General features: G+C 42.0%; 1 protein-coding gene across 2 annotated transcripts in view; it reads right to left on the bottom strand.

The window, feature by feature from the left end:
* Positions 1-514: 514 nt before the first annotated feature.
* Positions 515-21532, bottom strand: part of LOC135494845 (calpain-5-like) — a 111680-nt gene continuing 90662 nt past the window's right edge. For both annotated transcript variants that reach the window (XM_064783135.1, XM_064783136.1), the window contains 2 exons: positions 17423-17562; positions 515-16028 (listed from right to left, as the gene is read on the bottom strand). In XM_064783135.1, the coding sequence (XP_064639205.1) occupies positions 15846-16028; positions 17423-17562 (323 nt within the window). In that variant the 3' untranslated portion in view covers positions 515-15845. The remainder of the gene's footprint in view (positions 16029-17422; positions 17563-21532) is intronic.

Here is a 21532-nt window from a genome sequence, read left to right as displayed (position 1 = left end):
GCCGCAAAACATCGCAGCACAACGCCACCCGACAACCCTTTTCTTCTTCTTCTCCATAATCTTCAGTTCTTATCGTGTATATATTGTGTAAGGACAGGATGGAATGTCAATGGTCAATGGCAGTTGTAAATAAACGAATGAGATTTTTAAAATGTTCATGTTGTGACGTCATCAACGAAAACGTCATCGGCGTAGCGCGATTTCAACGGCTTCGAAGCGAGCCGTCCAGGCGGGATTTAAACCTTCAATTTCTAGAAAATGTGCATTTCGATTCGAAACCCTTAGCGATTTATGAGAAAGTGACGTAGTCAATTGTCAAAAACAGCTAAAACATTATATGGTGAAATTTGACACGAGTTACCCTTTAAGCGAATTTAGCTGATGTTACTCTCCATTTATCAAGTTCTGTCTGCTTACATGTAGCTACGCCCTGAGGTAACATCACTGTGCACACTCAGATTAGTTCTCAATCTATTGTAGCACCAACTGTGCAGATAACAAGTAACACTGGATGTGTAGCCCATTGCATGTTTATTCTCGATCAAATATATGCAAATTTCACGAAATGCAAAGATAAAACGTTGTTAAATTTGGAGTTTACAGTAGATTACCCAGCTGCAGAGTTTCATCTCAAGAGAGTCACAAACCATGCAGGCTAACTTAAAGGTGTTTTCATGTTTTTCACCGGGATAAATTTTGTGTAAGCCATGTAGAAGCAAATTTCATAAAGCTGATTACCATTACAGAAAGCGAAATTTAATAATAGGGCGGATGGACAAATCCCTTTTATTAAACCTTGATATCAATATTCATGGCTCGAACAATAAGACTAGAGTAAATCCACACCTCTCATGACAATGTGAATTTAGTCTAGTCAAGTGTGCACGAGACTGAGTTTATAGGCTTACTGGACTTTGCACAAACATCGCAACCAAAGCAATGGTCCCTCGGTGTATTTTTTTATTTATAATACACAGCCTGGTCATCCTAGGATTGTGGTTACATGGGGAGTTATCTTTGCAAAAGTAGGCAAACGCAAGCTTGAGTCAAGCGAGCACACATAACTCTAGCACACAGAAGCCATGACACAGAACTCCAGCACACATAAGGTTTTATAATATGGACTGGCAGCCGGCGAAAGTATGCAGATGGCATACTATTTTTAGTTACAGATAATACAATGGAGTTAAGGGACTATTATCTTGTCACATCAGGTTAGTTTGGAATATGAATTTGGCTAAATTCATGGGTATGGATAGGCGGCACAAGCATCTAACTGTGCATATATTTGCCATTATGGTCATAGAGGGCGCTACCAGTGCAAATCACTGGCAGTTAACTCTTTTGCTGCCAATTTTGCATTTCTGAGAAAATGACTTTTGGTCCGTTCACTGCTAAATTCGCAAAAATACGAAATTTTCCGACATGGGTAAATAGCCATTGATTTGTTGTCTGCTAGCATAGTTTACGGTATATATCAATAGATGGCGTGGTAGAGGAATTCCTACACAGCATATCTGCTGCACTTTCTATATCTCTATTTGCCGGATTCTTTTGAGAAAATTATGTTCAAAAGTTCGCAAAATGGCGAGTAAGAAGTCGTTATCACAGGTCCTCGATGAATTGGATATCTCGCAATATCACCTAGGCAAATGAATGTCGCATAAAGCTGCCGACGCACTGCCTCTCCGTGGAGATAACGATCTGATTTGCATGGGAAAACCAACACGGAACAGGAAAGGTGGAAAAAATACCTTTAAATTGTGTTACATGAAATCATCACAATCATAGGCCTATGGACATTGGTACAAACTCTGCAAATTAGGGCCATGACCAAAGCACTACACAACTCGATTGAGGAGTAAATATCAAGACACAAACCCATGACTAACGTACATTGCCACAACATTGAAGAGAATATATCAGGAATCCAACCCATGGCCAATGCACTACACAAACTCATTGAGCAATAAAAACTAACAAGAATTGAATCTATGAACAACGCACTACACCATCACATTGAGGAGTAAATATCCAGATTTAAACCCATGACTAACGTACTGCACCACCCATTGGGGAGTAAATCTCACAAATCGAACCCGAAACCAGGAACTACACCATCCACAATATGGAGGTATTCTGTGGCTGTGTTAGCCCCAAGTTTATTTTAGGATAAAAAACAGGCACGGTCAAAAATAATTGTCGCTCCCCCATTTTGCCCGTTGCGTTGCGTTGCGTTGAGTCCAGTAAGCTAAATTTCTAAACAGGCTTGTGTATGTACATTATATAGGCAATCTTATACTTTAGGCTGGAATGCACAAGGCGTATTTAGTTATATAGAGTGGAACCTGGGGTAATTTAAAACTAAAATTCAAGCAATAACAATTTCATGATTATTGGCCGGTGCATACACTATATACAAAGTACTGGGACAATACATAATTTAGACATAAAAGTTCTATACAAATAGAGACAACCAAGCACTTGATAGATGCACCATTATATGGTGGACTACATGTACAGTCCTACCCGAAAGTAAATGTCCACAGGTTTTTTAAACCCACAGACCTAGAATTAGATAATTGAATGCGGTTTTCAGCAGAGAATGGTATATCTAGATGGTCATGTATCTGCTGTATTTGGACCAAGCTAATCCTGCATCATCATTATGTAACAGGCCATTTTAAAAATGTCCAAAAAGTAACTTTTTTATTTTATTTTATCCTCGTTCTTTTTCACAATGTATGGGTGAACTATGATACAAGAAAGGTTTTTTTTGCTTTCATTACTAGAAAATTCCTGCTTAATTCTTTGATTTTGAAGACTAGTTTTTAGCTCGCTACAGGTGATTGTTTTTTTCAGACAGCTGGTGACCTTTAAGAACACCCCTCATAGTCAACATTGGAGTCATTCAGTGTCTTTATGGCCAACTCAGCTCATACATGAAGTAATGGGGGTATTTATCAAAGGTTATGGAAGAGATTAAAATGAAATGGCCAGGGCCATTGTGCTCACCTCATGTGGAGGAAAGATGGATAAAGAGCATGGTATTGTGTCATGTAGTGTTAGGTTTGATGTAGGTCCAAGCAATTACAATTTCCCCAAAATGGAAAATTTACAGTACATTCGACCTCTGTGACCTTGAAAAGTAGGTCAAATCAAAGAAGACCCGGGTGACACATTGAATGGTTGTTAGAATTAGATGTACCTATGATACAAAATTGGTGCCAATCGGGCAAGTCATTACTAGGAATAATGGCATTTTGAAGAATTTAGGATTTGGCCCCCTCCCTGGAGGCCAAACGGCAAATCAGATCGCACCAAACTTCAGTACCTGAGATCACCTGACCAAGGGGTACATGTGTACTTAATTTGTGATCAATAGTCATTGCAGTTAAGAAACGTGCCATAATTACGGCATGACGGCCAATTTACGCCATTTGACCTCTGTGACCTTGACAAGAAGGTCAAATTAAAAACCTGTGTGACATATACTGTATGGTGGTCAGATGTACCCATGATATCAAATTGGTGGCAATCGGGCAAGAAGTTAAGGAATAATTACATTTTTAAGGTTTTTGGATTTTGCCCCCTGGTGGTCAAGTGGTGAATCATATTGGACCAAACTTCGATCCCTGAGATCACCTGACTAAGGGGTAAATGTGTACCAAATTTGGTATCAATAGTCATTGCAGTTTAGAAACGTGCCATCGTTACATCCTAACGGCCAATTTACACCATTTGACCTCTGTGACCTTGAAAAGGAGGTCAAATCAAAAACCCGGAGGATATATGATGCACCTTTGCTAGAAGTACCTACCATATTTTTTTCAAAATTTCCCGACTACTATTAAGGGAGATATTGCATATTTTCACTTTTAACGTTTGGCCCCCTGGTGGCCAAACCATGAAACGAATCGGACCGAAACTTGGTCTCCAAGGTGTCATTACATAAGGGTACATGTGTACCAAGTTTCAACTCAATAGCTCTAACAGTTACGAAACGTGCCCTGCTAACGGACAACGGACGACGACGGACGACGGACGCCACGGTATGGGATAAGCTCACCTCTGCTAAGAGGTGAGCTAACTATGAGAAGCGATGTATCCTTGCCAGGAGAACCTACCATAAAAATGTTATCGAAAACAAGTCACTCATACGAGAGATATATAACACTTTTTAAGTTTCCACCTCTCACCCCCCTGGTGGCCAAGTTAAAAATCAGATTGGACCACAATTCATTGTCAGAGGTCATCTGAGCTGGGGGTCCTGCGTACAAAGTTTCAAGTTCATGGCCCTAGCGGTAAAGAAACGTGCCACTGTTTTTGGAACAGGATACAGACGACGATGACGACGGACTACGACAGACAACGACGGACGAAGCAACTAACAGTACCTTAGGTGGTTACCACCTACGAACTCTTGCTTAGGAGGGCATTCCTTGTTTCCAATCTTCACTAATGAGGTAAAATGAAATGGCCAGGGCCATTGTGCTCACCTCATGTGGAGGAAAGATGGATAAAGAGCATGGTATTGTGTCATGTAGTGTTAGGTTTGATGTAGGTCCAAGCAATTACAATTTCCCCAAAATGGCCAATTTACAGTACATTCGACCTCTGTGACCTTGAAAAGTAGGTCAAATCAAAGAAGACCCGGGTGACACATTGAATGGTTGTTGGAATTAGATGTACCTATGATATATAATTGGTGCCAATCGGGCAAGTCATTACTAGGAATAATGGCATTTTGAAGAATTTAGGATTTGGCCACCTCCCTGGAGGCCAAACGGCAAATCAGATCGCACCAAACTTCGGTACCTAAGATCACCTGACCAAGGGGTACATGTGTACTTAATTTGTGATCAATAGTCATTGCAGTTAAGAAACGTGCCAGAGTTACGGCCTGACGGCGAATTTACGCCATTTGACCTCTGTGACCTTGACAAGAAGGTCAAATTAAAAACCTGTGTGACATATACTGTATGGTGGTTAGATGTACCCATGATATCAAATTGGTGGCAATCGAGCAAGAAGTTAAGAAATAATCACACTTTTAAGGTTTTTGGATTTTGCCCCCTGGTGGTCAAGTGGTGAATCATATTGGACCAAACTTCGGTCCCTGAGATCACCTGACTAAGGGGTAAATGTGTACCGAATTTGGTATCAATAGTCATTGCAGTTTAGAAACGTGCCATCGTTACATCCTAACGGCCAATTTACACCATTTGACCTCTGTGACCTTGAAAAGGAGATCAAATCAAAAACCCGGAGGATATATGATGCACCTTTGCTAGAAGTACCTACCATATTTTTTTCAAAATTTCCCGACTACTATTAAGGGAGATATTGCATATTTTCACTTTTAACGTTTGGCCCCCTGGTGGCCAAACCATGAAACGAATCGGACCGAAACTTGGTCTCCAAGGTGTCATTACATAAGGGTACATGTGTACCAAGTTTCAACTCAATAGCTCTAACAGTTACGAAACGTGCCCTGCTGACGGACGACGGACGACGACGACGACGACGACGACGACGACGAAGACGGACGACGGACGCCACGGTAGGGGATAAGCTCACCTCTGCTAAGAGGTGAGCTAAAAACAGAAAATGGACAAGTCCATGTTTAACCACCTAAGACAACTGTCAGAAATGAACTCCTTCGAGCAAGCTCGGCACATTGCAATATCTTTGCTTAAGTGGTTAACCAGCTAAGGGAATCCAAAAATAACCACACAAGAGTTTAATGAAGATGAAAATAACCACCTTAGCTACTATTTGCAAACCAAACAACGACGGGCACATCAGTGTTGTATAGACTCCCCTACGGTGAGCCAAAAAACAACGGACATTTACTTTCTGGTAGAACTGTACATCTGATCTATTTCCTTGCTGTCCAGTGCATGATGCAATGTGTGATAATGTCACGCAATGCATTGCATCATGTATTTGCACGGATTGTGTGATAACGTGACATATTTGACTTATACTTGCACACTGTTGTATTTTTTCTACTAAGGCACGAGTGTAGGAGGAGGGAGCCTCCTTAAAACCTTTTGACTCCCGACAAAAATTAATAGAGTGCCAGTGTTTCAGAAAAGTTTCTCTGGAATCCATCTTTGTTCTCAGATGTGAGGAAAATAACCACATTTAATGTTTTGAAATATTTTTTTTGTGGATGTGCAGCCAATAAGATCCTTCACTAGAACTTGGCAGCAACACTTGCACCTCAAGATTAACCTCATATGCTCAGAAAGTTCATCTTAGTCAAAAATGATACTTGATAAAATCTACTTACTATAGTTGTTGGAACAGTTTCAAATGCAAGACGTTACCCATACAGAAATTTCCTAAGACATCTTGAGCTGTTATTTCAGAAGTGTAATAAGAAACCTCAACCTTATGAATATAAAGATATATCATAAAAACATGTATACACTTCTAAGCCATAAGTGATGTCATCAGTAGATGAATGAAAGTGTTTCTTCTTGTAAATTGTGATATGCACATAGCATGTAGCATGTCATGTTTACAGAGCGAAATTTGAGTCACATACATACCGATGGATACCAATGACTACAATAAAATGCTATTGTTTTTAAATTTGCTGACACGAAATGTAATACTGTAAACCGCCGATTTTGCAAAATTCACAAATAACCTTATTTCCCAAATGATTAAACAGCCAGGGGCCATTGTGCTCACCGTCTCGATATTTTGTGGTTAGGAATTCATCCTGGTTAGGAAACATTCTACATGTATAGTATATAGGTCAAACCAAAGTCGGTATGACATGTGATGTATAATTGCTTGGAGTACCTACCATAAAAATATCGAAAACAAGTCACTGATAAGCGTTATATTTCACTTTTCAGGTTTTTTAGTTTTGGCCTCCTGGTGGCCAAGTTGCGAATCAGATCAAATTGAAATTCAATGTTCGAGATAACAAGACATAGGGAGTCATGTGTACCAAATTTCAAGTTCTTAGCTTTAGCGGTTAAGAAAAGTGCCATAGTTACACTCAAACGGCCAATTCACACCATTTGACCCCTGAAAATTAAGTCAAATTAAAAACCCGTGATATGTGATGTATACTTGCTCGGGATACCTACCATAAAAATATAATTGAAAACAAGTTGCTGATAAGCGAGATATCGCCCTTTTTAGGTTTTAACTTCAGGCCCCCTGGTGGCCATGTTGAGAATCAGATCGGACTGAAATTCGTTGTCCGAGGTTATATGACATAGGGAGTCATGTGTACTAGCTCGAGTTCATAGCTTTATCGGTTAAGAAACGTGCCACAGTTACACTCAAATGGACAATTTACGGCATTTGACCTCTGTGACCTCGCAAATTAGGTCAAATCAAAAACCGTAATATATGTGATGCATCCTTGCTAGGAGAACCTACCATAAAAATTTTATCGAAAACAAGTCAAAAAAGAGAAATATCACACTTCTTAGGTTTCCACTTCTGGCCAGAATCAGATCGGACCAATTCATTGTCAAAGGGCAGACTCTATGGAAATTAGGGCCACTTTAGTAGGGTGTTGCTAAATGGAAGACCAGCATTTGAAATTGCTGACTTTTCAGAAAAGTAAATATATTGTCTTTGAGATGTCATATTTTAGCAGCAGTTGTAGCTGTTATGCCCCAAAATCAATGTTAATATAGAAAATACAAATATTTTCTTTTTTTTTCAAGCTTATGAGGTGGACATACATTGGTCCCAATTTTTGAAACCAATGCATTATTACAGTTGCGATCGTCAGGTGACGTCTGTCCTTTCACCTGATGATTTAAACAGTCAATTTGTGTATGTATAACAGCCCCATAAACCCTCTAACTACCATATTTTTTAAATATATTGTCGATGTTTCGTTCACAGAATGCGTGAGGGACAGGAAACCTCAATTTCTTTCAGAACAATCACTGTTTTTAATTACCTATCGTCAGTCTGTCCAATGACCAGCGCTGACATTCACATTTCGTTCCACCTTGATTCCTTGTTTTATTGTAAGTCGGTGAGAAAATAAATTTGATGCGCGCATGCGCAGTCGCTATTGTTTCCGATTCCTGCTTTTCCGTTTTGTTTCACCAGGTGATTAAAAAGACATTTGCACAAATAATTGTCTGTCTAACATACTGACGATAGCTCAGATTAACAACGTACACTAGCTGTGTGCTTAAATCTGTGCATTTTCTACCCCGGAAATGGGTAAAAAGTTTGAAAGTTTTCGAGACGTCATCGATCTAGAGGTCGCACTTTTGTTCTGATGGACTGCACGCTAGCAGACGCTGTGCCTTGTGATGCTATCGTCAGATTGGACAGACAAATGTGTCTGTATCGTCAGAAATGGACGGACGTCAGCGTTGCTATCGTCAGTTAATGGACATGATTAGTTGTAATGATCGTCAGATATGGACAAATAGAGATGCTATCGTCATTTTGTGTCCATTTGGCATTGATTCTGAATTAGCACTCAACAGGGAATCTGATTGTGAACATGATGAAATGGGATGGGGCCTAGCCTATGCACAGGCAGTGCATGTACATTGCATGCTGGGTCTGTTATATCCCGGGAGCCAATGATTCCTAGGCCTAGCTATTAATAAATGAGCGACTTTCAAGGTCTGCCTAGTGGTCCCAGTGCGTCGCAGATTTAGACATCAGGCCAAGGTAAGCCACACCTGCCTTGGATTGTGCCATATTGTGGATGACGTTGTGACATTCATTTTTGCTCCGACATCAGATCGTGTTCAAGGTCCTGGGACCGCTGACCAGTGGTGGCACCTAACAGCCTGAAAGTTTCTGAGTCTCATTGAGAGTGTCCAATCCGGGCCCTCCAGTCCCATGTTCAAAAACACGTCAAATAGGCCTTATATTGCATGGCACCTTGCCTGCCTGTCTGTAGGCCTAGGGCCTAGTGACTTGGTGTGCATAAGGCCTACGTGACTTGGCTTGGGGGAATGCATTGCAGCACACATGTTTTCTAATGTCCCTTTTTTTTCAGGCACGACCCCATGGCATTAATCATTGGTAGGCCACGATAGTCGCTGCAAAGTTCCAGGTTCACTGGCAGGTAAGGCATAGTAAATAAGGTTGCAAGGTTTGATTTGAACTATTTTGTTAAGGCTTGGAATGGAAAGTTGACATTTAGAAATTTGTGTCCTCAGTCAATACATGTATGTTGTTATGTGAAAATATTTACACTTCAGGATGGTCAGTAAAATCACACTTTATCGGAGGACACAGAAGGAAGAAAACCCAGAGGAGTATGAGAAGTATTTACAAAGCCAACGTGTTCGATGCATGCAAAGAAGAGATCGCCTCAGAAGCAGTCTTGCAAAAAAGAAACCATCAAAGGCTGCTATCAAACAGAATGAGCATGAGAAAGCCCTGGGTCGCATACGCCAGAAGAATTATGAGGAGCGAATTCGGCAAGGAATTCAACCTGGACCCAAACAGAGACATCTAAAGGTCAAGCTCCCTGTCGTCACAAGGCAAACTGAAGAGAGTCAGCGCTTAAAATGGCGTGAACAAAAGCAGGCATGGAGGAAGAAACAGACCCCCCCAAAAGAAATATGCAATTCGGCAAAAAGATAAGAAGAGTAAGTGGAATAAGAGGAATCCAGCTGCAGGCAATCAACATGATCAATCGAAGACACCAGTGGGAAGAAAAAAACAGACCACAGCCTCGCTGGCATTTAAATGCAAAAAGTCTCAGTATAATGTAATTTCAAAGGCTAGGACTCGGCAGCCAAAGAACTCTGGCAAATATGCCAAGGTTGTTGCATCTCTTGTCAAGAACTGTTCGCCTCGCAAAAGAAAAGCTGTTGATGAGGAATTCCCGGACTTGGCGAAACGGAGAAAGTTGGACTGTGAGTTCTTCTCCCCAGATGTTAAATCTTCAATCCTCGAGTTGAAATCAACAAAGGCCGGGAGGGAGGCTGTGCGGGTTCTTGCTTGCAAGCTTGTGACGAAGGCAAGCAAACGACATGTGAGGAAACAGCTTCACTTACGAAAGAAATTTTTCCCACGCCACAAAGTTCGAAGGAGAGAAATATGTGCCAATGTATTGAAAGATGCAGTGCAGAAATTCTATATTCGAAAGGATATCAGTTGTGTTCTTCCACAAAAGAGGTTTGCCACAAAGCATGGACCAGGCTATTCCTTGCAGGTTTCAGTCAAGTCTGCCCTTAGTAAATTTCGAGTTGAACATCCTGAGTTAAAAGTCAGATTTGCAAAGTTTGCACGACTGAGGCCGAAAAACGAGCGCCTTCTTAGTCCCAAGTACAGGGAATTTTGTTGCTGTGTCTATTGTATCAACGTGCGCTACAAACTGCTTGATATCAGCCGTCTCATGTCAGACCCAAATAGAGAACTGCTCAATGAATGTGACTTGCTGGACGTTCTGTGATGTACCAAGTCAGACGCCGCCCGCTTTCATGACAACAAGTGCATAGGAGATTGTGAGCACTGTAAAGATCAGGAAAGTACTTTGCGCAACTACTTCAATGAGGATGCAGCCCTCCAAGGAATAGTATTTACTTGGTGTGAATGGAAACGCATGGAAAGCACAGATGGGAAGATACGAAGGAGGCTGTTAACCAAGTCTGGCAAATTTGAAGAGATTTTCTCGGGATTGCTTGCAGATGTGTTACGCCCAACCCAAGCTGTTACATTTGTGCAACATCTGAGCACGGCGCATTGGCAGAGTTTCCAATACTCGAAGTTGAAAAAGGAACTCCCACCCGGATGGTTGTTGCAAGTCATTGACTTTGCGAAAAATCGTTCTACCATGCATGAGGATGAGATAAAGACTGCCTTCTTCAATCATCAGCAAATAACCATTCATCCCGTTGTCTCTTATCACAAAAGTAAAGAGGGACTTGTGCGTCATTCAATCATCATCTTCTCCAAAGACAATATGCATGATCACCATGCTGTCAAGCACTTCTGTGACATAGCTAAAACCAAGCTGCTAGCTGAGATGCCTAACTTGAGAGTTCAAGTAGTCTTCAGCGATGGTTGTAGCTGTCAATATAAAAGCGCTGGTCCATTTGCTGACCTCAGTTTACAGCATGATCATCCCGTGAGTCGAAACTACTATGGTTCAGAACATGGAAAGGGCGAAGGTGATGGAGAAATCGGAGTGATCAATCGAGCACTGGATCGAGCTTAATTGGGATCCAAACTTGTTATAAATGGTGAAGAAGACGTCTATAACTGGTGCACGCGGAATGCCGAGTCTGACTTCGTCCTGTCAAAGCGTAGTTTCCTCTTGGTGAAAAGTGGCGAAATCAAAAGAGACAGACCATACACACAAGTTAAGACCATTCCCCGAACCAGAAAAATTCATCAAGCCGAAAACACTGTTGGACAACCATACAAGATCCAGACAAGACAGCTTTCATGCTTCTGTGAGGCGTGTAGGATGCAACTGCAGGCCCCAGGAAATCTGTGTCGGAAAAAGTGCAGCAATGCAGCAGTGGGAATGTTCGAGGTGCGCCGCATTCAGCCCCTGGTTTCTTCCGATGTTGACCAAGCTTCGAAAACAGATGGAACAGATCAGGAATTCGATATAGACGGTATACTTGCTGAATGTGGAATTTCACTTGAGAGGTAAGTGACTTTGCACTGTCGACATTGAATGAGTTCTAGGATGTCATACACTTGTACACAATTCTAACTACTATGATGATGTAAATAGATAAATTGTATGAAAGTGTCAGGCTTTGGAGAATAATATTTTGTGTTGTGATTACCTCTAGTCTGGTCTGCAATATCAGGGCATTGTGCCAATGAAATATGTTACCATTTTCAGACCGTGCGGTGATGAAGCAAACCAACAAGACTGTGATGTCATTACTGAGGATCAATTGCAAGGTGATGATCTACAACATGACGCAAACCAGTCCAGTGATGCATTTTTCATGTCTGTCCACCCTGACCATAGCAACAGGTCCGAAATCGGCAGAAATCACCCAGAGAACAATCCATAAGATATTTCTTTGTAATCATTAATTGTGGTCAGCAGGAAAATTGCAAATTTCCAGGATGAGTACTCTCCTCAGCCGAATTTGACTGTCCTTGTTGCTATGGTCATTTTTTATGTCTGTCCATCCTGACCATACAAACGGCAAAACATCTACCACTTATAAGTAAAGCCTGTATTTATATGTTTGTTTCATCACTGTTCTCATACTTCAAAAGAAGATATCAATTGCAAGGTTTACCTTGTAAAAAAAACAAGAATTCTTACAATGTCTGTCCACTTTCTTCGATAGGTTGTCTGTCCACCTGACCATAGCAACCGGGCAGTAGTCAATCTTTTTAATTTTCACTATATTTAAAAAAGTCATCGATGCCATGCTAAAAAATTGTGTGATTATCATTCAGGAATGGGTACAGAATGACCTATTACAACAAATCTTTCTTCTGGTGGACTTAAACAATATTTTCCATAGATTCTGCCAGAGGTCACCTGACCTGGGTGGTCCTGTCTACAAAGTTTCTAGTTCATAGCTCGTGCGGTTAAGAAATGTGCCACTGTTATTGAAACAAGATACAGACGATGACGATGATGAACGCCGACGGACACAGCAAATTTCAAGTTCATATCTTTAGCAGTTAAGAAAAGTGCCATAGTTACACTCAAACAGCCAATTCACATCATTTGACCTCTGTGACCCTGAAAATTAGGTCAAATCAAAAACCCGTAGGATATGTGATGTATCCTTGCTCGGAGTACCTACCATAAAAATATCATTGAAAACAAGTCGCTTATAAACGACTTTTCACCTTTTTTAGTTAGGGCCCCTGGTGGCCAAGTCGAGAATCAGATCAGACCGAAATTCAGTGTTATAGTCGTAGTTCCACCAATCATAAAACCCCGTGTTTTTTCAAGACCCGTGTCTTCGCCGTGTGTCAAAAAACCTGGGGCGCACTTACACCTTTCAGTGGTGTTCGATAATGGTTGATAGCCCCGGCGACAGGTGCGCTGTAGGTAGGGAGCTCTCCTGTGTTTCTTTCCCATTGGAGGGGAATTTCACATGTGCAATACCGAGGCAACTACACCGCGCCATCTGTCGCCGGATCTTAGTACTTGCAAGCCGTGTCTATTCAGATTCCACCTATCAAAAAACCCGTGTTGAACACGGGTCTATATTAGCCCCGATTAGCCCCATCGAGCTCGATGGGGCTAATAGACACGGGGATCTGACACACGGGTCTATTTAGACACGGCAATTCATAGGTGTAAGCGCAAAAGACACGGGGATTTGATAGGTGGAAGTACGACTTATATGACAAAGGGAGTCATCTGTACGAAATTTCAAGTTCATAGTTTCAGCGGTTAAGAAACATGTTATAGTTACACTCAAAAGCCAATTTATGCCATTTGACCTGTGACCTTGAAAATTGGTCAAATCCAAAACCCGTATAAAAATATCACATATTATGTGATGCATTCTTGCAAGGAGAACCTGCCACAAACATTTGTGACCCACCATGGCAAAATAAGTCGCATGTCGCTCCGAGCTTGACAGGTTGAGACGGACTGGTTGTTCATTTCACTATTGTCTGCCTTGTGTGAAATCTGAGTAGATCAATTTCTTCTACTATGTCCTGGTGTCATTTTAGGCTCATCTTCTGTTCGACGTGCGACTTATTTTGCCGTGGCGGGTCACATTTCATCAAAAATGGTTCATTCCGCAGTAACCAGGACTGAGTCCGATTTGAATCACAGAGTCAATGTATTACTGTCAAAACTCTTTCAACAGTATAGACTCAAACTGGATATCAAACAGGGGTTTTCTTGTATGGATTGGTGCTGGGTGGCGTGATGTGGATATACCCTCTGGCAGTTCTAAACTGTCTACATGAGTCTCTAAAACCTAGGGTTTATATACCAATTTCCATGACTCAAGTACCAATTGTAACCTGACCCCTTAGTTACTTTCAGGCCATGGTCCCCCAACCTGTGATCCCTTACTCATCTTATATCCTATCATTTCAAGCCAACCAGACTTACTATTAATGTACTCTATACACCTTTCCAGAAATGGGGCGCTGAGTGTCCGAAATAGTGATGTCATAAGGGGAAACTAGGCCTTATGGTGGAGGGACAAAGCAGATAATCATGGTTGACCAACACACTTGAATGCCTTTAATGACAGACAAGGGGGATAAAGTTAGTTCCAATGCAAGCCACCAATTTCGGGAAGCATGTATACTACAATTTACACAATATATTAGTTAAACAAACTGGATTGACCACTGGTCAGTGTTGACGTTGCCTGTGCAGGTCACCCAATTGTTTCTCAAATTATGACATCATACAATGTTCATTCCAACATGGCCAAGGTCAGACTATCACTGATTCTCACACATAACTGAACCTACTGGGCATTAACTCTTTCGACCCCGCAATATACAATATTTTGATAATTGGAGTAAAGCTAAAACATCTGATCAACTCAAATTCATAAGTACATTAACCCAATACGGTACCACACCCCTGTCTAAAAACTACCTTACATAACATAAGTATGTCGTCAACATCAAACAACATCGGTAACATTGCAGACTATCTTCAAATTCCCTGACCCTTGGTACAGCACATAACTGTAAACAACATTCAGACTCCTCGCATGGACATTGAAACAGCTCATCTGGCTTCTGTAATCCGTGATTTCATGTACTTTAGGGAAGAAAACCCAGGAGAAGCCAGGCAGACGACTGATATTTTAAACCTACTATGAGTGACTTCTTCAATTTTTAATCTGGTATAGCTTAATATATGATGTAAAACAATTAATTTCTGTAATCTTAGATATATCACTGGACCTTCAAGTTGCTTCGTATCATATACATGCACACACATGCACATGTATGTATAAGCACAGGATTACTACACTGTCTGTTAATACTTGTTACAAATAAAATATGTGTATATATATATACATATATAAGAGAGATATCACACTTTTTAGGTTTCCACTTTTGTCCCCCCTGGTGGTCAAGTTGAGAATCAGATCAGGACGAAATTCAGTGTCAGAGGTCACCTGACCTGGGGGGTCCTTTGTACAAAGTTTCAAGTTCATAGTCCTATCTGTTAAGAAATGTGCCGCTGTTTTTTAAATAGGATACGGACGACAACGACAACGGACAAGGACGACGACGGACACTGTGGTATTGTGTACACTCCCCTACGGTGAGCCAATTGCAAAAATATATTTCTTGAAAATTTCATAATATGCCAAATAAAAATCAGGACATTTTTTGTTCTTTTCAGACATTTTCGCGCATTGCAGAAATAAAGCCTGCAAAAATTTGGTAGTTTACAGTATAAAAATGATGTAACTGAATTATATATCACAGCATTCCAATTCACTGTAAACCCAGAAATATTCGCATGCCTTTAATTTTTGAGTGTCTGCGTTCACAGAATTCCGGAAAATAAATGGCAGTGAGAAAGAAAATCAAACTGAGAGCAATGTTGAGTGGTTGTCGAAATGCTAAATTTAATGTATCGGTAAGCTAAAGTTCAAAGTTCACATACAGCGAAATAAAAAGGCCGCAAATATTTCCATGTTTACTGTATTGGAAAACCATAAAAACTGATTCTGCCAGTATTGTGAGACTGAACAAAAGTATGTTACATAAAACAGTTGCACTGGTATGTCACAAGGAGGCACAGTCCAATGGAGTTACACTGCCTTCAGTAACAAGACATCAAGGTCCCATGTTCTCATTTACAACATATTGATATTCAGCCAAACTTAATAGTTGCACCAAGTCCAGTGAACGTAGCTCTCAAAACGTCCCCAGCAAATATACGTTCAAAGACTGACCAGATCCGTCTTGGTAGAAATCTCAACAAAGAGACGTCCCGGTTTGACTGGGTTTTTATCCTTGTTCTTGCCCATCAAGCTGACCTCCTGTACTACACCCTCCTTATCCTCGACCGAGGTAAAGATCTGCCGCCCCATGAATTCATCCATGACTGGGTTCTTGTTCCAAATCTGAAGGAAGCAACGAGATACTTTTAGCATTGTGTGTAAAAGATTGTCTTCATTCAAAGCATTGCCTTACAAAACTATGTTAATAACATAACTTTGTTATGTGTGCTTGTTTACCATAGTCACTCTAAGCCATAGGATAAACACAGCCGTGTTATGACCTTCCTGGTGATGTCGATTTACATCAATTTCATAGTAGTCTTACTTCCACTACAGGTTTTAAACCCGGTGTTAATAGATCCGGAGGCTCTCCGGATATAAATGAGCCTGGATATTTCTTGGTTCATGTTCCACCACAGGCTTGCATGCAAGGTTAATAAGCTCGGCAACAGATGGTGATACCGAAATTTGCTCTCCAGTTATAGACGTGGAGGTAAAAATATTGGGCACTATTTTTCCAGCATGCGCCGTGCGTACCTGTATTAAGCGATCGGCGTGCCACCTATCGCTGAATCTATACAACTATTATCTCCGGTGTTATTGGTATTCCACTACAGAAAACTCCGGAGCCAATCCGGTACTGCGTGCGAAACTCACCGATGATCGCCGGGTATAATAAACCCGGTGTTATTAGCTCTGGGCCTATCCAACCCGGAGATCCTGGAGTGGAATCAGAATAAACTCTGACACACACCGGAGCTTCCTGTAAGGGGAGTACCACTAGAAAGGGTTCAGAATGGCAGGCACATAACGATTCCACTTTATCATCAATGGGATTTCTTCTATTGAAGATTCGTTGCTAAAAGGCTAACATAATAGACAGGGAAATTGATTGACCACACCACAATCACTGATTGAAGTATAGTGGTAAGGTCACAATTGATCAGTTCATTCTCAAAGCCAACCACTGTCAATCAACTTACCAAAAGAAGGCATAACCTGTTGATCAACAAGTTTGGGTCAATGAGTATGAAGGAACTTTTGCCTGTTCAAGGCAATTGGTGAGTCAAGAGTATGCGAGAACACATTTATTAGATTCACTGGCCGCACTAAACATGTTACCACCTTTATAGGCTGTGTATCCATAGACTGTTTGCTTAATTGTAGCAATTCTCCTTGTTCTGTGTTTGCTTGTGACCCTCTGACATGCGACACACAAAATGATCCTTTGTTTGGCTTAATTGCATCCCCATTGGCTTCACCAGGAAAAATGCAAGGAAAACAGCGGAAACAACACCATAAACACCAAATTACACCATTGTGACCAATGACCCATTTGCCATATTGACATGAAGTGTCATTTGACTTTCTGATGCTCTACTTCCCATTTTAAGCGCTAATTAATCTGTGATGCTATTTACGAGTTACACTAAAACCTACAAATTAGGCGTAACATGATAGGCAGAGAAAGCATGAATTAAAGATAACTTTCAGTTAAGCACTGTTGATGCACTTACTGTGACAGTGATGGGACTCTTCAGTGGTGTCTTTCGGTAGAAAATGGCCGCCTGTTTCCAGAAAGGATTCAAAGTGTCTTTACACACTTTTGTAGTCGCATTATGCCCCTCGCATTCAATAATACAGTACGGATCGGCACCTGAAGGGAAAGAGTAATTAATGAATCCTTAAAGAATCACTGTATTTTCCTATTTCTTATGATTAATTTACATGTTTATTGACATGATGATCTCTTTTCTAAGCAGCTTAACTGCAAGCCTTACATTTTCACAAACAAACACATCACGAAAGTGTCCTCACAAGTGCTATGACTGAGAAATCAATTATGTAGCCAATTAAGGTGCTTTGACTCTGTGTCTCAGAAAACTAAAGAGATTTCTGAAATCAAAATTGAATTGTCTCATAAATCTCCGAGCCGAGAGGGATTTGTCACACACACTTCTCTAACTAGACACTGTTTGTTCAGTGCAGCAGACATGTTAGAAATATCTACACTTAATACCAAAAGTATTGTATCAACGAAATCTCTTGAACCACAGATCAAGTCGAAGAAGTCTTTGTACACCATGTGCCTTATTTCAGGAATATCCAGACCAAAGGTCCTTTGTATATTTAAGTTCAGTATTAAAAAAATTCGGACAACCGAACTAATACTGAGTCATGCAAAGGTAACTGCCAAGTTTCGAGCAACATGTGCCTGGTTTTGCTGTGACAGGTCATATCTGATCAAAAAGTATTTTTGAAATTATATATTTTCATGTTTGGGGAGAGGTGAACAGACAGGTGGTATTTTCAAGTCCCAAAAGGAAAATATGCAAATAGGAGGATTGAATTAAATGGTCAGGGGCCACCTGCTCACCTGTGGCCAATGACTGGAATATGGCTACCGTTATGGTTACAGATAAGTTGACCTCAGTGACCTTGGAAATTAGGTCAAGGCCAAAATCTTTCAACAACGATGTAAACTTTGATCTGATTAAGAAATGATAAACATTCAAAAACTGAAGGTTTTTGAGATATGACCAATTTAGGATTTTATAACCTTGACCTAAATTTAGCAGAAAAGTAGGTTACACTGACCTATCTACATGTATTTCCATGTCCTGGGGAAAAGAGTCTTTTTATTAGTTCATACCTACCCAGGTCAGACTTTTGCATGTGTACTCTTATCGGACACACCCGAGGAAAAATTAATCTATTTATAATAGAAAAATGATTAGCTACTTCACGTAGCTACACCTAAGCGGCGCCCCAATACAGCCTCTGCCTCACGAAAGCCGCCATTAATTAGTACTTATTACTCGAGTGCAAGAAAAAGTCCTGTTGCTGTGGGGACAGGCAGGGCGGTCAGTCTGACCTGGGTAGGTATGAACTAATAAAATGACATTTCCACAGGAAATGGAAATTTTATGTCGTTCATACTCTACCGGGGGTCGTGGGGGGAGGGAACAGAGAAGTTCACACGGACACTGTGGCAGAGCATGTCCGGCACGGGTAGTCTTTCTGATAGCACTGATCCCAAGAGGCCGCAAAATGACGCAGCCTGCCCCCCAAGGCGACAACCATGGGGGCGCTGCAGGATGACGGACTAAAAAGTCACTTGCGCTTGCCCTCGCGACCCCACTTACCATGGAAGGGTGGCTTGGGCTGCCTGGGGGGGGGGGAGCCTCAGTCTCTTCCTACCCTTGGGAACAAAAGGAACAGGAGCCCCGAGAGAACGAGGGCCCACGAGGGGCCAAGGAACCTCGGGGACGTCGGGCCTCGGCCTGACGATACCTGCCCGAGGAAGAGGATCGCGAACAGGGGGTGGCCTTAGGAGCCGAAGTCGACTCAGGCGGTCCGACTGCATCTGGGCACCTAAGGTGTCCGGGATGGAGTCATGAAATAAAGGCCATCCAAAGGGGCGGTCCTTAATGCCCTCCTCAGAAACTGGGCACGGACCATGCTTAACCCTTCAATAAGCAGGTCCCAGCGCTTAAGCACTGCGTTGGCAGCCTGCTTTGCAACCAGATCACTGGCGTGCTGCAGAGACTGTTGGAGGAACAGGGCAAGAATGCGCTGGTCCTCTGACGCGTCGGCTGCCAACGACCTGGACAGGGCATAGAGAGATAGGACGGCGTAAGACAACACTGCCTGGGTCTCCTTGGCCGGGGCCTCATCGTTCTTTGCGTCCTTGACAGACAGAGCTGCGAGGACTTTGGGGAGCACCAACCCGGTAAGCTGAATATCGTCCTAAAGAGGAGACAATGAAACCGGGTCGGATCCCGACGGCGAGACCTGATAAAAAAATTGGTCGATATGTGAGGCTAGGAGGGGAAAAGGTGGTGAAACGCTTCCCCGCCTGCGTTAAGGCGCCCGGTCTGGGTGACGGTAAGGTCGAGACCGAGGCACGCCGTCGACCCACGCAGGACCAAGCTGTGTCCCCGAGAGCCGTATCCAGCCAGGTGGAGGCTTGAATCAGGGCTGGGAACAGGGGCAATTCTTTGAATGCCCAGTCCGGGACCATGTCCAGTTCCTGTTTGGCAGCATCCCCGAAAAGATCGAAGGGAACCCAACCAAGGGGTTGACCGATGGGAGAGGACATGTCTCTAGTGGCACATACAGCCTAACTAGTGCGCAGAATAGAGCGCTCCCCGAGGGGAAATCGGCCTAAGACGCTGGGCCGGATAGGGAATGTGAATCTGGGAAGACACACTCCATGGGCGAATGACCGAGGTCAACAGTCACCGGCTGCTCGAACTGGCGCTTCGCGGACCGTTCCTGTAAATTTTTACACTCCAGGTGGTCTGTGAGGTGCTGGAGCATCTGCCTCTGACTAGCTGTAAGGCTAGCGGCAGACTGTTGAGGTCGAGGGTCCCGAATGGCCTCCCATGGGGCAGGCATGGGAGAGGGGGAGGGGGGCGCATTTGAGCACCCCCATCCACAAACCCTGAACGATTCCAACCCTGAATGGTCAGATAGGACAGGGTGGGGGCATACCGGAGAGGCGATAGGTCAAGGACACGTGGATGTATCCTTATTACATGTACTCATCAAAAATATTTTGTTGCCCTAGTCACAACCATTAGTTTTAAAATGGCAAAAACGTATTTTCAAGATGGCCGTCTCGAAACTGGAGACCCGAAAGTAGGTTAAACAATGAATACGCCAAAAATAACATCTGAGTATATTGCCCAAAGCTACCATCATGCAAAGATTCAGCCTTCTAGCCGGAGCAGCTAAAATGAAATGGCCAGGGCCATTGTGCTCACCTGTCGATATGAAAGGGAGAGTATGAGGAAAAACTTGTCATTGTTAGGGGTTAATCAAGCAATAGTTGTGGGATGGTGTGGTTTGTCTTGAAAAAGTGGAGTTAGTCGTATTGTTTTCCGCGTGCACATGTTACTGACGTTGGAATAAGTGAATCGTTATTTGTGGGAGAAGCTGAGAGATGTTTTCTGGCCAATTAAGACGGGTTTACATGTGTCTTAGCTATTCAGTGACTATTGAAAATTAACAGCGCATTTACATTTTGTAAAACCTGCTGTCATTGGCCGAAATTTCAAATGAATGGGATGTACCTGTGGAATTGCGTGTGATTATGCTATCTTGAAAGGAGTATTTATCCTCGGCTTGCGATTAGAGAGAAATGTTGAAAAATATGATACAAGAACAATTGAAGCAAGGAATGCACAGTATAGAATATGATGTACTGAGTAACTAGGTAGCAGTTTGTATTCATTTTTGAGACAATAACATAGTTACAAGACAGCCCTATAGTCGGATTCATAAGTAAATGTCACTGCCCTTTTGGGCCGCTGCGCAAAAACTACTGGGCCGATTTCTTCAAAGTTTGGTTTTTCTTGAATATAATTTCGGGACCCAAGAGGATTTTCATAGTTCAGTAACCATGGTTACGAAATAATATTTTTTGTATGTATTGGTGTACATTGACGTAGTGTATTGATTTTGACATTTTCTCCTCTGTACTGCTTATTTCTGGATGCATTTTGCTGAAATGTTCAGGTTAATTTTTTTCGTGTGTATCTTTAAAGCTGCCAAGTTTCATTCAGAACTATCCATAAAAAAAAATCGGGCCCTCCAGATTCCCCCAAAATGGCCGAAGGGCT

Source organism: Lineus longissimus, chromosome 10 (assembly GCF_910592395.1).
Source record: "Lineus longissimus chromosome 10, tnLinLong1.2, whole genome shotgun sequence".
In the NCBI taxonomy this organism is placed as follows: Eukaryota; Metazoa; Nemertea; class Pilidiophora; order Heteronemertea; family Lineidae; genus Lineus; species Lineus longissimus.
The sequence above is the reverse complement of the archived record's forward strand: the minus strand, read 5'-3'. Positions and strand labels throughout refer to the sequence as shown.